The sequence below is a fragment of the Eupeodes corollae genome, chromosome 1 (genome assembly GCF_945859685.1).
Source record: "Eupeodes corollae chromosome 1, idEupCoro1.1, whole genome shotgun sequence".
NCBI lineage: Eukaryota > Metazoa > Arthropoda > Insecta > Diptera > Syrphidae > Eupeodes > Eupeodes corollae.
The window spans coordinates 110,511,059-110,527,188 of NC_079147.1; the positions used below are offsets into that span (position 1 = coordinate 110,511,059).

The following is a 16,130-nucleotide window of genomic DNA, read 5'->3' on the forward strand; positions in this document are numbered from 1 at the left end:
GCTATCACAATGGATCTATATTGATCTACACGGAGAGAATTGAAAAATCACTAATTGCTAAATTTTAGGTTGCAATTTACGAAAACCCTTTTTTTAGTAAATCAAGACGATTTTATTATAAAATGAATGAGAAAGTTGTAATTCAGCATTCAAATCTTCGTAAAATACAAAATTTTATAATTTGGTAATTATTATCAAAAGTTTTAATTCGAGCTTGTTGAAATCAAAGTAAATTGCAACTTTTGAGTCGCAATCTACTACTTTAGGGGAATAATTTAATTTGACTAATCATTAATCTTGTTTTGCGAAATGTATGCGGTGATTTAAGCATTCTCAATTCTCAAATCAATAAAATATAATCACAATAGGTATAAATATTCAATCTGCAATATTGTAATTTAAGAAAAACATATTTGCTGATTTAAGAAAAAAGCTAAACAGTAAATTAAAATTCTTTTAGTCTTAATCTAGTCTTTTCAGGGTAATAATTTAAAAATATTTATATGGTGATTTGCATGCACTCAATCCAATTTTTTATTATGTTTTTTTTTGTTACTTCGCTTACTATCTACAATACAAATACAATACGCTCTTCGCGCCAACCGTCGCGTCGTGGAGACGTGGAGCCACTTTTTTTGTTTGTGCATGCCAAAGTGCTATGCGTATTTATGCATTTACATTACATAGCTACATAGATTTTTGATTATCTCGATGGAAGAATTGTAGAATATTTCTCAATACCAATATTTGCTTTGTCTATTTGATGATATTTTATATTATATAAATATCATGGGCTCTTGCTGAGTTTGACAAGGTGGGACAAGGGGGGACGGGGGTCTATGGTAACGTGACTTTCGCCATTCATTAAAACATTTTTTATTAGTATTTCTTTTGACTATTTTTTTATTTTGCTGCTGCAGCTGGCAGTTACCCGTTGATATTTATTTTCCTTTGATGACGTCGTTCTCGGTGGCAAGTACCGCTTATCACGACACTATGAAAAAGGGTGTGGCCTGCGCACGTGTATGTTGATGGTCTGATTTCGATTCGATCGTCAACGTCGTCGATGATGAGGATGCGCAACGTTAATGTGGTTGTTGTTGCGCTCGTGCCCAAAAATCTGCTGGACGAAGAATAATTTCTTGTTAGCGCCGCCGTTGCTCTGCACATATGGTTGATGTGCAATAGAATTTTCACTTAGTGATGATGTTTTTGGGTGTCCCGCTCCCGAATTGCATTGTAGTGTATAAACACACATATAATCTTAGCATTTTCAGCTATGTATGTGGCTGGCTTTGCACTGGGCTTCTGAGTTGAAATTCCTGAAATTTCATATCATTCGATTCATTCGTAAACAGTCGCGCGTGCGTTAATATATTGTTTTTGTCAAGTGGTGTAAAAATAAAAATTTCAACAAAAAGGAAATTAATTGTTCATTTAACTATTTAATATCACAGATTTGGAATCCTTAAGGTTACTGAATGAAAGTGATTTGATAACACTATTTCCAACAGATGTGGGCAACCGGGCCAAATTGCGTTCTAAAATAGAAGATTGGCGAAACAGTGTAAATACATTTTAATTGTTTTTACCGGTTTATCTGACGAATAATTTTATCCCTCGGTGGGTTTATATAAATCATTTGTAAGAAATTCGTATAATTTTCTCTTAAAATTCCTTTTTTTCAGAAATTGAATTCAAAGGAAATGTTTATAAAATTAGTTATAATTTATTTAAAAGTGACATGTTTTTTAAAATTGTTGACATTGCTTTTTTTGATAATAAAATGTATATAATAGTTAAGGAAGTAATAATAGAAAGTATAGATAAGCACTATGGATGTTTTGTTATATCCCATATAAAAGAAGACATTGAAATATTTGACATCAATACTTTTGAGAGAAAACCTTTCCTGTGCTATAAAATAGCCGACGGCCGAGATGTCTTTAAACCTTCAAATATATTATATAATAAAACTGTAATATAAATAATAAAACTATCATGTAAATAATAAAACTTGGAGTAAAAAAAATAATAAAAATAGTATAATATATTTTAATTTTAAGTTTCTAAATTTGTATTTTTAGAAATAAGTTAAAAACAATAAAAAAAAAAAGAATTCTTTCAAATGTGTCGTTCTTTTATATACTATTGATTTTTTAAATTATTATTCTCTAGTACAAACAAAATACAATGGTACGGAAATGAAAAATGAGTAAAGGTGTGGATTTTCTTATTGCATTACTACTGACAGAAATTATTTTCAGTTTCCTTCATAAAGATAAAGATAAGAGTTTTCGTTCACAACTAAGAAGAGTAAAACCACTCAATTTTTTAACTACCATTAAACTTCAAAAGATAAGACTACACTCTTGAATTCAAAAATAAATATGATATATTTGTGAATTAAGAACGATAGTTTTTAAATTAAAAAGAAATATTCTTAAATTGCGACGAAAATGCTGAAAAAAATAAGCAAATTGATATTCAAAAGTTGCAATTACGAATATATTCATTGCAATTTGTAACAAAAACTTATAATTCGGCGCGTGATCAACTAAAAAAATATCCCTGAGAATACGAAAACCAATAAGTTTATGTTGTAAATCATAATGAAGATTGTTGATTTTGCAAAAAATTGTTCTTGAATCTCTACATGATTCCTTGAAAATAAAAAGTAAATTAATCTTTAAAAGCTACAAATTGCTGCAGAAACTGTTTAAAATTACGACTCAAAAGTTGCAATTTAAAGATAACTAAGTATCAAAACTGTGACTGTCATTTGCAAACTGCAGAATAACCTGTTTCAAATTACGACTCAAAAGTTGCAATTTAAAGATAACTAAGTATCAAAACTGTGACTGTCATTTGCAAACTGCAGAATAACCTGTTTCAAATTACGACTCAAAAGTTGCAATTTAAAAAAAAGAAGTAGCAAAACATTAGTTGTCATTTGCAAACTAATGTATATTGTCGCAGTCTAAGAAAACAAGGGTTGAAATTTGCCACTTGTGTGTGTAGGTATTTAAAAAAACGAATCATAATCTACAAGAAAACAATTTCAATCCACAAACTCCTGCTGAAATTCACGATTAAAATTAACATTAAATTGATACAAATTAATATCAAATTGCAATTCGCTGTTTGAAATATTTGTTTTCCTCGGTCTAATTATTGCTACTCAAATGTAGTGAAATATGATTTTTGAGTGTCAATATCTTCATTTTGCTCATTTTATGAAATTGCAAACAAAAAGTAGCAATTTACTTATTTCGAAGCCAAGGTCCAAAACTGGATTCATTTTTCGTGATTTGTAGCTTATTTTTCTTGATCTGATCTAAGAATTCTTTCCGTGTAAGTGTGGCGATAACGTCATCAACCTAACCTAACCTAACCATGTATGTGAAAAGCAAACAGCCAAATTTACCATTAGACGCGTTTTCAGTTTCATTTAATTTACGTCACAAATTGGTCACGGATCTATGGTGATTTATCTTCATCAACAAATTGTGTATTTGCCTAGAATAAATGTTTTGTTTTGTTTGAAAGAATATTCTAGCTTAAAGGGGTTTCACACTCATAGGATTGGTAACCACAAGAAGCTAACAAATTAGCATAAACATAAAATAAAAATGAAAAATTAAAAACTCAATAATGAATAAATCTATATGGGATTAAGGAATTTCTCCAATGTTCTAACTTCAAGAATTAAGCAGGCATCATCAGCTTTATTAAAAATTCATTTTTTGTTTGCTATTGTTGATTATAATAAAATTATGGTTTTCTGATTTTTTGGCCAGTTCCATCCTTTTGCAACTTAGAGTAGGTATATAAAACTCCCTGGCTCAGTGGAAGATCTAGTTCAGTTTGACAAGTCAACGAAGAAGTAAGACGTAAGAGTTAATCATGAGATCTTTCATTGTGAGTTCGAGCACTAAGCTTTTTTAGATTTTATTTTGAACATTTCTAATGTTTGGTTTAATTATTATAGATTCTAGGATTTTTGGCAGTTGCCAGTGCTGGTGTTTTGCCTGGTTACAACTACGGACCAGGTCTATCAGGCACCAGTTCATCTGGATCTTCTGGAAGCCTTATCGGACAAGGATCAAGCTATAATTCTGTTATTGGCAGCAGCGGTGGATCCAGTGGAGGGCTTATTGGTTCGGGAAGTGGCATTATTAGCTCTGGATTGGGAAGCTCAAGTGGATATGGAAGTGGTTTGATCAGCAGTGGAGGTTATGGAGGTAGCTCAGGAGGCAGCATTATCAGCAGCGGAGGTTATGGAGGTAGCTCAGGAGGCAGCCTCATCAGCAGTGGAGGATATGGAGGCAGCTCAGGGGGCAGCCTCATCAGCAGCGGAGGATATGGAAGCAGCTCAGGGGGCAGCCTCATTAGCAGTGGAGGATACAGGCAAGGTGGATCCTCTGGTACCACACTCAACATTGGAATCAATGCCCTCGACTCAGTTCCACAGACTGTCGAATACAGCAAACAATTCTACCACTTCACCGCACCCGAAGAAGCCCACGAAGAAGGTCAGGTCATGAGGCAGTTGAGCAATGTCTTAAAGAAGAACCTCCAGGTTGTCTTCATCAAGGCTCCCGAAAACAACGCCGCCACCAATGCAGCCCTTCAGTTGGCCAAACAAGCTATTGAACAAAGAACAGCTATCTATGTGCTTTCCAAACAAAACGACGGCTCTCAATTGGTTGGACAACTCCAACAAATTCAAGAGAACGTACAAACCACCCCTGAGGTTAGATTCATCAAGTACAGGACACCTGAAGATGTGCAACGTGCCAAGGCTGAGATCCAATCTCAATACAATAACTTTGGAGGAGCAACTGAGAACTTCGACGGAGGTGTTGCCCCTGTTTTGAATTACGCTAGTCCTGCTCAAGCTACCCAACAGTTCATTGGTGGTTCATCCCAATTGATCGGAGGTGGAAGCAGCTATGGATCCGGATCAGGTCAATTGATCTCTGGTGGTGGAAGCAGTACCTACGGATCCGGATCAGGTCAATTGATTGGTGGAGGAATCAGCTATGGATCATCAGGATCGAAAATTGGATCCCAATTGATTGGATCAGGATCCAATCTTAGCTCTTCTCAAATTATTGGATCAGGAACTGGATCATCATCTCATTCGATTGGAGGTTCTGGTTCAACCTCTTCTTCTAGCTACTTGCCACCAACTCCTTTCAAGAAATAAGTCTGAAAGTCTGTGTTTAAGTATGAAGCTTATAAAATTAAGATTAAATTGTTAGTTACTTTTTTTTGAATAATAAATAATTACGAGTATGAAGATTTTTAAATGACTTATTGTGTTTTGAATGAAGCTCTAATTACTTTTAAACGTTTTAACGCATCACTGGTCCCCTTGACAATATTATAAATAATACTCGGAATTTTAAAAAATTAAGCTTTAAGGACCATTGTAGTGTTTCGCTTTTTTTTTATTCGACGGGAATGTGCTTTTCAGTGTTACCAATGAGAAACACGCTCCTTAAAGCTTGTAAAAGATCTTCAAAATACTTTTAATTAAAAATATTTACTTGATTTAAAGTTAACACAAACTAAGTTCAAATTCGTACTAAAATGCTGATGAATTAATGAGCAGTGTATAGCTAGCAGCGTTTTTTAATACAGATAAGGAAGAATTTATTTATGCACAATCAATTTTAAAATATTGTACATTTTTTAATTCCATTTGCATTCAAATTTTGAGAAGAATATTGGAGAAGATGCGTATTTCAAGTTGAAAAACATTTTCGCACTTTTCAATTTTTAAACTGCCAAAGAAAAGTCCACGTGCTGTATAAGCTCTGTAAAATCTAAGAAACATACCTTACTCAGGAATACAAACTAGGTTGGGTTTTGAAAGTTCCAACAAAAATGTTCCTCAATCTTAGATCTTAAGTGAAAAATGCAAGACAACAAAATAAGATTAAAAAATAAAAGAAAAACATTTTATCAGTTAAAATTCTACTGTATTTCGTTTTATTCACTGAAATATTATTAAAATTACTTTAACATTATAACACTTTACTTTTTCTTCAAAGGGGGGAGAATTTGTGTTGTTTCGGGTGAACTGTAAGAGACTACATTGTTTGAACCCAAACCGTAATTTCCCGAATTCAGAATGGAACCACCATTGACAATTTTAGTTGAACTGATTCCAGATCTGTATATTGGGCTGATTGTTGATCCAATAGTCAATGGGCTGATGGTTGAACCATAGGTCAATGGGCTGATGGTTGAACCGATGGTCAATGGGGCAACAGTTGAACGAATTGATCCCACAACAGGGGTAGATCCAATAATTCTGGTTGACCCGATCGAAACAGGGGAACTTCCAATAATTTTGGTTGATCCAAGGCCAGATGATATCAAGGGACCATTGTCAATGATGGTGGTGGTAGGTCCAAGACCGGATCCCAAAACAGAACCACCTCCAATAATATTTGTAGATCCAAGACCGGATCCCAAAACAGCACCACCTCCAATAATATTTGTAGATCCCAAACCAGATCCCAAAAGAGCACCACCACTGGACAATGTACTGACTCCACTAGCGTAGTTTAGAACTGGAGCAACACCCCCATCGTATGACTCAGAAGATCCTCCAGTATTTTCGTATTGAGCTTGAATGATTTCCTTGGCGTAGGCAAGATCCTGAGGAGTCCTGTATTTGACAATCCTGACATCAGGTACGGTGGGTACGTTCTCTTGGATTTGTTGAAGTTGTCCAACCAATTGAGCACCATCGTTTTGCTTGCTAAGGACATAAATATCAGTCTTCTGTTCAATAGCTTGTTTGGCCAATTGGAGAGCGGCACTGGTTGCGGCGTTGTTTTCGGGTGCCTTGATAAAGACGACCTGAAGGTTCTTCTTCAAGACGTTGCTAAGTTGCTTGGTGACGGTTCCTTCTTCTTGGATCTCTTCGGGTGCCTCGAAATGGAAGAATTGTTTGCTGTATTCAACAGTCTGGGGAATTGAGTCTAGAGAGGGAATTCCAATGACGTTGGAAACTCCACCGCTAACGAGGCCGCTTCCTCCGCTGATGATTTGACTTCCTCCACCAATACCAACGAGTCCACTGCCTCCACTGATGATTTGGCTTCCTCCATTGATGAGTCCACTGCCTCCACTAATGATTTGGCTTCCTCCATTGATGAGTCCACTGCCTCCGCTAATGATTTGACCTCCTCCATTGATAAGTCCACTACCTGAGCCAATCAAACCACCAGCTCCAATAAGCCTACCTCCATATCCACCAGTACTGATAAGACCGCCTCCATTGCCAATGATACCACCTCCGTTGCTAATAATTCCACTGCCATAACGGTTTCCAATTAGTCCACTTCCATATCCTCCGGTACTGATCACACGGGTGTTTCCAGTGTTGATCAATCCGTTGCCAATGAGGTTTCCTGAACTGATGATACCACTGTTTCCAGTGGAAATCAAACGGTTTCCGATAAGTCCTCCAGTACCAGCAAGTCCAATATTACCAACCAAAGAGCTTCCACTTCCTTGCAAACTTTCAGTCAGTGGTCTTGCTGTTGTACTGTAGCTGTAACCGCTCAAGTCTCCAGCACTGGACGCTGCTACCAAAAAACCTAAAATCTTTAAACACACAGAATGTTAGAAGAATACAAATATTTTGCAAGGATAAAACTTACAATGAATACTCTCATTGTTGCGTCCTGCTTTGTCGTTGGATAAAGAGAAATGAACTAGATTTTACACTTCGCATCTTGGTTTTATATAGTTGCAGTCGATGACTCAAAAAAGCATCAATAGTTAAGAAGCCTGAAACAACCAAGCTCAACAAAAAAAAAAAACTCCTTTCAAAAAACAGGTCGCAAGTCCCAACTGGAGCTGTTCTAACTTGATTTTGCATCTGCATCTTTTACTTTCATATTGATACAATTGTTACTTTTTTGTATCGCTTATTAATATGCAAATTATGTATTTAATCCTAAATTTTATTTTAAATGCAAAGAACAAAATTATAAGATTTCTTTTATCATAGGTTAAAGCAAATTAACTTAAATATCAAAGCACAACGAACTTTAGTGCGGCAACTAAACGCAATTCTTTAAATTAGAAAGGTACTTAAAGAAGCAAGATCAAGATCAATAGTTTAGTTGAATATTAATTTGTGGTTAAAAGCAGACTTGTTTGCTAAAAGTTAAAAAATAAACCACTTTTAGTTTTGATCTTTTTTAAACATAAAGATGTAGTTTCTAAAGTCTAGTTTAAAGTTGGATACGTAGCTTCTAAAACCACTTAGCATGCTTAAAGCACTCTTCATATTCATTTTTAAATAAAATAAGTTTAAATAAATAGATAAACTTATCGGCAGCGAACTTAAGGGAGCTTCGGAAAATGTATGAAGTTCAACGAATAACTTTGCAAAGGTTTTTAAAAAGCGGTACTTAACCTAGGAGAGCAATAAAAATACTAGGGAGTTTCAAACCCGTGTTTTTAATCTCCCAGGAACAAGAGTTAGGCAACTATTTCTAGGATATGGAGGGTCGTTTGTTTGGGTTTCCCATGAAAGAATTTCGACAACTTTTATTTAAGGTCGCAGAAAAACTGAGCTGACAAATATAATATTGGGCTGATAATTCCTGGGAATGTAACACTAATGCTGCATTGAGAAAACCAACGTCTTTAGCTTGAGTGTTTGTGCGAGCTGCTGGAAATATGTACAGATTTTTATGTGATAGAATACTTAATGTAGATGAGACAGGGATCACAACAGTCGCAAAGAGTCTTCAACGACTTAAGAGCGGAAAATGTGCATAAGCGCTTATGGCTCGAACATGCCATCAAAATTATTTTTCCTCGCAGGAGAATGAAAATAGAGCTCATAGATGGAGCACCACCTAATTCATGGACTAAGTGTAATGAGAAGGGATGTATAACGAAAGACTTGTTTAGAAATGGATTAAAAAGTTTATGGAGTGGTCACGCGCATAGTAAGAGCTTCCCGCTTTGTTGCTTTTGGATTGACATGCTAACTATGTTTAAAGTTATTGATACAGCAAGGCATTATGGTGTGGTTATGCTTTGTTTTGAACCACAATACACTCATCGGCTGCAACCTTTAGGTGTAAGCTTTATGAAGGTCTTGAACTCATATTACGTTCTTGAAGTAAAAAAATGGTTAAGGCAACTTCCTGGAAGGACAGTAAATCACTATCAAGCTAGTCAATTTTTTGGTGAAGCCTATCTCAAAGTGGCTACATTTCAGTGGCTATAAACGGTTTCAAGAAAAATCCAGATGTTTTCGAAGATCATGACTTTTAACCATGCGAAACACCAACATTCCAAGTGAAGAGAATGTATGGCATTTAGATGGAACAGCTTTAGTTGACTGGATCAGCCTGTTTCAAATTTTTAAAAAATGATTCTTTGATGTAACCTTTGAATGTAAATATTTCAAAGACTGTCTCAAATAAGAACTCAAGTTCTGTGGGTGCTTAACCCTCAACATCTTCATATCCAAAAGCACCAGAAAAAAAAGAGTTTCAAAACGCAGAGAAAAACAGCTATTGTTATAACTGATTCGTCGTTCAAAGCTAAACTTGAGGCTGGTTTTAGAAGCATTAATTCTGTCTAAGGAACTGATGCCTTTAACAAAAAACGAAGAAAAACAATAGCATTTTCTGAAAGCGGTGGGGTAGAATTTCTTTATTAAATAAATCAAAAATAAATTCGGTGGCAACAGTCTTGACAACTAGGGCCTAGTATCTTATAACTCTCAACCAATTCTGTGTGCGAGTACTGCTGTCAGGGATGGAGGGGACCTACAATTTCAAGCCGACTCCAAACGGCTAATTGAAAAAAAGCACTTTTCATGATCAAAATAACTCTTGGAGGATTTATCAATTCCTCGCAAAGGGCGGTACCCGCTTTAGATGGCACAGATAGGGATTGAACCCAAGACCTTTGTTATGACAGTCGAACGCACCCTAAAACTATAAAACAAGTATGTAAACCGGCCAAGGCTAAAAACCCCATCCCGACTACCCACTATCAAGTGCCGATTAAAGCCACCAAAACTGGTTCTCCTGCTTCACCCTATCAGTTCGGTCCCGTTCGGACACAGCCCTACTGAATCGAACGAGCTATGACCGAACGACTTGTGCTATGACGTCCCAAATGTATAGGAGTCGCCTATCCACGGTTCGTCGTCTGACGTGGTAGATTAGCGGAACTGCCAATCTATCCCGTATCAGTCCGCTTCTATCTAAAAAGAGGAATGCCTCTGGTGGAATGAAGCCGCTCAAGCGTGCACTCTCAAAATACTTGTCGTTCGGTTAGAACGCCCCGAAAATTAAATTGTTGGTCGAAGACATAGCTCTTGCAATGTGTCCTCGAACGAGTTTTATCATGAAATTGTCAATGCCTCGTTGGAATAGTAATGCACATAAGAAGATTCGGCTGTTCGATATAAGCCGGTACAGCGTCGTCGTAAACACTGCCGCTCGAACACCCGAAACTTCTCCAACTGGGAAGGGGCAAGATTGAACCACACAGGACCATAATAAACGATCATTGGCCGTATGAGGGCCATGTAGCAAATTACCTTCACTCTGGGGTCAAGCCGACTGCTAAAAAAGCAGCCGTTTCGTCAGAGCGAAGGTTTCTCTGGCCCTGGTCAGTGCAGCATTTATATGTCTGTCGAAATATAAATACTGATCTAACCAGATACACAGTCGAACGCGCTTAAATCAAGCCACGGGTACTACAATGCATTTATTGAGTAGATTTATATTTTCCATCAAGAGAAGGATTGGTGTCCTGCAGAACCCACGTAAAGTGGGCCCATTTCTTTTGTGCTGTCGGAAAGGATGGAGATGACGAGTCAAGCCACTGTACACAGTTCCTTGCTTGTGCCAATTCCGCACAAGCTTGTTTTTGAAAATGGTAAAAAAGGTTTTTGTTATATTTGTTGCCCATTTTGACCCACTTTCCACTACAAATTTTAATTTTGGTTAAATGATCTTCGAAACAGACACATTCTCAATCCAGATGTCTTCAATATTTTTAATACAATTTCTAGATATATTTACTTCAAAACTAAAGCCCGTCTATACTCGCTTTATTTCTGTTTGGAATCTAATATTTGCATTTTTAATTAACCATTAAAGCATAAAATATTTTATGTTCTTTGCTATTACATATATTGGAGTTGTTTAAACCTCTCTTTAAAAGTTTTTAAAAATCTCAAAAACTCATTCATTGAACTTAAAATAACCGTAAACTTGCATTGTTCCCAAAGATAAAAGTGTGACATATTTTTACCTATAAAACTATTAAAGCCAATTAAAGACAAATTCGAGAAAGCAAAATGTACGAAAATTGGTTTGGCTAAATGGTTCCATTATACTTAAATCATTCTTATAATATTCTCGCTAGCAAAATCCATAATGTAATACAACATTTTGAAAATAAATTATTTATAAATATCTAGAAACCATCTTTGTAATGTGGTAATTAAAAAAAACTAAAACACTATAAAATTAGTTAACTACTTCTTAAGTGAGTTGAATTATCACCCGTAACGAGTCAAGAGAAGGTGTTACTTTTTCTTATAAATAATAAATAAGTAAGCAAAATTAATCAAGTTCTAAAACTTGAAAGATTAATCAGCCTTCTAAAGACACTTTCAGTTGACAAACAAAATGTATTGTTCTTTTTTGAAACCAGTTCTAGTTCTAAACCCAAAGAACTTAATATTATGCAACTAACAAAAGAACTATTGACACGAGAAAAAAGTTAAATAAATAAAATTAAAATATTAGCAATTCAAATTTAGAAATTGCTTTAATCCAACAATGACTAATTATATTGGCTGATGGTGAAATTTTCAAAATCTTTATTTTGTTTTGTTTTTGGTTTTTGAATTATGTAATGAGATATTTTGTGTAGATTGAACTTGAAAAAACCGATTCTTGATGGGATATTTATACATTTTGTCAAAAAAGCAGTTTTAGTGTCAAACTTGTTTTGTAGAAGATGCAATAAAAATAAAATAAAACAAACAAAACGGAAAAAATAAAGGCAGGTATATAATATGAAGTGATTTTTATCATATGGCTTTGGGCGTAGCGCAGGTGTGATCAAAATAAAAGCCTGTTCTTGAAATAATTATTTTAAAAAAAAATCCATGAATAAAAAGTGGTTCAAAATAATTGTAATTTAAGCGAGGTAACATTAAAAAATCAATATTTTGAGATGTATACTTTAATAAAATATTATTCGATCTTATGTTTTTAATGAGACAAGTATTGGTTTAATTTTAACAAACAAATAAAAACCAATGGAAAAGTTCGAAAAATTGGGGCCTGTCTCCGTACACCTGGGCAGTCAATATACTAGAACTTGAGCTGGATCCTAAACTAGTAGATCCTATTTGTTGATATTTGGTACAAAACATTTTGTGTGTGATTCCCCTTAAGTAAGGGTATAATATATTTTATTTTTTTTATTATTTAATCTAGAATTTATTCCATACAGCTATATCACTTTTTTAAAACTAGTTCTACAACAAAACAAAGTAAATCGAAGATAGTTTCGAGTTTAAGTTTTTTTTAGAATATATTCTAAAACAACTCTTTTTATATTTTTAAAACTAGTTCTACAGCAAAACTAAGTAAATCTAATATAGATTCGAGTTTAAGTTTTCTAGACGTTTGTTTAAGATGTAAGATGTGTGAAAAGAGGCAAAATTCGAATACAAAGCTCTTTGAAGGTTAAGGTTTTTAAGTTTATCCATTTGACTTTCTGCAAACAACCACCTTTTATGCTTATGAAAATTGTTGAAAAATTCAGTTTACCTTAATTCAAAACTACTAATCTTTCAAAGGCACTTATCGCAAAGAAAACGTCCTAAGTATTAAAGTCAACGAGTTTTTCCCTAGTTCTTAGACTTTTCACATAATGCGAACAAACAGCCGCTGATTCTGCTCCTAGAAGCACTTGACTTATAGCTTGTTTCACTATGTCATCATCCGTGGTGAGCCTTTTTTATACTTTTGGACCTTTTGTTATGTCATCCCTTAACTTTTCAAGGTGTTCGACTAATTCTTTGACATATTGAGGACCGTAAATTTCACGTTGAAATCCGAAATATATAGTCCTCACTTAGTTTTCTGGAGTCGAAAGACGAACAGTTTACTCTGGTTTAAATCATGTATTAAACAGCAATGTTGAACTATCATTTTCTGAGCTGCCCTCTGCAACAAATTCTCGGTTACGCACTAACGTCCAACGTCCCTTCTTTCCTTTAGTAACGAAGTGATATGTACCACAATAAAGGCTCTGATAAACAACAAAGCGTTAGGGCTAGAACGCATTTCTGTAGAACTGTTGCAAGCCGCGCCAAGTTTAGCGAGCTTGGGAAGCTCAGGGCTTTTTGAAGAGTGCAAAAAGAGAATGATAGATGCGATGATGACAACACCAAGAACATCTACGAGCAGTGTTTTAGCTACGATATTAAAATTGTCCTGTACAATTTTGATGTCAAGATAGGAACTGAAAGAGAATACATCTTTAGGGGAAAAATAGTTAATAACAGATTGCACGACAACACTTCCAAAAGCTGATTCAGACTTATTGATTTTGCTGCTTGGCAAAATGTCATGACAGCAAGTACGCGTTTTATATACTTCAACATCCACAAAGGAACTTGGAGTTCTCTACCTTCGATCGAGTCACAAGAAAATTATTCCGAAGTTCCCTGCCGGCAGCACAATGTATCGAGAAACAGTAGCAATATTGCCATCATGCAATCATAGAAGCCGACTCTGATGTGCTGGGTATCAAGCAGCCTTTCCTTGGCTTGATGAGAAATGTCAGCAGGCAAATGCATAGAAGGACGAGAGCTGCTCAGGAGCTCTATGAGCGGAAGAGGAGAGATGAACACCGACTTTTCAGAACCAAAAAAAAAGAGAATGAGAAGCGTACGGTTGTGGATGTTTACAGGTTCAAAAGCAGAAATGAAGACCGTATTAGTAGGTGAAACGAAATTCACAAGTACATACATTTTGAACCAAAGATTGCAAAGACCAAAGTACGAACATTATATTGGAATCGCAGTCAATGCTAAGGACCATTTCTGCGGACTGCATGACGGCCACGGAAAACCAAAATGAAAGTGAAAGGCTGTCAGGCAGGATGATCGATTAAATATAGACAAAGTAAGCTTACAATCATGTCCTCTCTTCTAAAAGACGAACTAATGTTTGCCATATCTAAGCTGAAATCTTTAACAAAAGTTTTGGATTTGGGTAAGGAGCATGCACAAACTTATCTGATGAAGGGAACCTCAGTATTGTTTGACCGATAGTGAAAAAAGAAGACCACATAAACTGCATTAACTGGACGAATCAGTTTACTTAACATGAACGTCTAAAGCTAAATGTCTACAACCTAATAAGTATTTGTCAGTGTGGTCTTAGACCAGGAAATTTTACAGTCGATCAAATATTCACACATCGGTAGGTCCTGAAAAAAATCCAAAAACATCAAATCGTTACCCACCATCCCCTTATCGATTTCAAGACCGCACTTAGCAGCATCTATAGGGACGAGCTTTATAGAAACATTTTTAGTTTTGGCATCTCTGCCTAACTAGTTGCGCTGCTTCATAAAGGTTGGAAACAATTTAAAAGAACCTTTCGATGTCAAAAAGGCTTTAGACAAGGTGGCACGTTGTCATGCGATTTCTTTAAAATTATCCTTGAAAGAATAGTTAAGAGCTTCCAAGTCAACGAAAGAGGCGATATATTTCAAAACTCTGTCAAATTACCAGCATTTCCTTATGACATTTACATAATCGGAAGAACCCAGTGTGATGTAAATGGGGCGGCGAAAAAAGGTTTACCGGTTAATGGGAGCTGCATACTGTCAACTATTCTGTTCTTATAAAAAACGGATTAGTAAGATGAACTCTGACAACACGTTAGCTGAAACGTCTAAACTAAAAAGGTGATGTATACTTTTTACCTAATTTTATAGTAGATATACATACATTATTTGACAACAATTGATGAAAAGGCTGCAAAACCGTGGGGAGAAAGAAATATCACACCATGGTCTCGCCATATTTATTAGGAATAATGTTGCATATCAACTTTTACCACAATACGGTCATTGTAACAACTCTCTTTTAAAACTTAAAAAAAAAACTTATACTAAACTTATACTGGTTAAAACTTTCCATGAATAAGAACATCATTCACTAATGTTTTCTTCTGTGTCCTCACACTGAAATTGTTATTAAGGGCGATTTTAATGTTCACTGAGTTCAACAATCTTAATCAGCTCTTCAATAAGCCTACTCTTATATCAGACGTTAACAGCCAAGCAGAAAATACCCTTGACTTGTTTCTCACTTCTGATCCTGATAAATACAGAATCAATACATTGACGCCTCTAGACACATCGGACCACTAACTTCTACAGTTAATGAAAAAGCTCAAAGGAGAACCGTTTGGCAATGAGAGAAAGCCAACTGGACCTGTAACTGGTTGGTAGCGACGTAGGCTCCAGTGCAGATATGATTTCTAGTATGACTCATCTGGGAATGGAATCTTTTATCCCGAATAGGGTTAAAAGTAATAAAATCAAAACTGGAAAATGTCCTACAAGCCAGGAAGGCTGCAACGCTTATATTCGAATGACCAAATTTTTAAATCTTAGTCGGTTTCTCGTTGTCAACGACACTCCTTTATTTAGATCTGTTGATAAAGCCAACTTATTTGCCAGGCAGTTCGCCTAAAATTCCAACTAACCAGATAGTGTCATGGTTTACCCAGTTATTGAACGTGTAAAGGATTCTGTGGGTCCCATCTTATTTCGTACTTGAACTATGGCGAGAGTTTTTAAAGATCTCAATATTCATAAATCTACTGGCCCTGATGATATCCCCGCTATTAGTATGAAGAGGTGTTCTCGTTCCGAGTAGTCTGCTTGTTCCGAGCAGTTGGAAAACTATATTTGTTCAGCCAATCCCAAGGCGAATCTTCTTCTCCCACAAATTATCGATCAAAAGCATAACGTCCCTTCTTTGCAAGGTCAAGGAAACGTTGATTAATTATCAGCTTAAG

The 16,130-nt window shown here is 35.6% G+C and overlaps 3 protein-coding genes across 5 annotated transcripts in view; 1 reads left to right on the forward strand and 2 right to left on the reverse strand.

The window, feature by feature from the left end:
- Positions 1-16,130, reverse strand: part of LOC129938618 (uncharacterized) — a 215,707-nt gene that overhangs the window by 53,833 nt on the left and 145,744 nt on the right. The window lies entirely within an intron of this gene.
- Positions 3,768-5,315, forward strand: LOC129938619 (keratin, type I cytoskeletal 9-like). Its single transcript, XM_056046285.1, has 2 exons — positions 3,768-3,921; positions 3,992-5,315. The coding sequence occupies exons 1-2, from the start codon at positions 3,907-3,909 to the stop codon at positions 5,210-5,212; spliced, it is 1,236 nt and encodes a 411-aa protein (XP_055902260.1). The 5' UTR covers positions 3,768-3,906; the 3' UTR covers positions 5,213-5,315.
- On the reverse strand, positions 5,978-7,825 carry LOC129938617 (ice nucleation protein-like). 2 transcript variants are annotated; one of them, XM_056046282.1, is made up of 3 exons: positions 7,686-7,825; positions 7,188-7,629; positions 5,978-7,145 (listed from the first exon to the last, which is right to left on the reverse strand). In XM_056046282.1, exons 1-3 carry the CDS (start codon positions 7,698-7,700, stop codon positions 6,046-6,048), a joined length of 1,557 nt encoding a protein of 518 aa, XP_055902257.1. In that variant the 5' UTR covers positions 7,701-7,825; the 3' UTR covers positions 5,978-6,045. The 2 variants fall into 2 exon arrangements, with proteins under 2 accessions (XP_055902257.1, XP_055902256.1); XM_056046281.1 differs by having other exon boundaries at positions 5,978-7,629.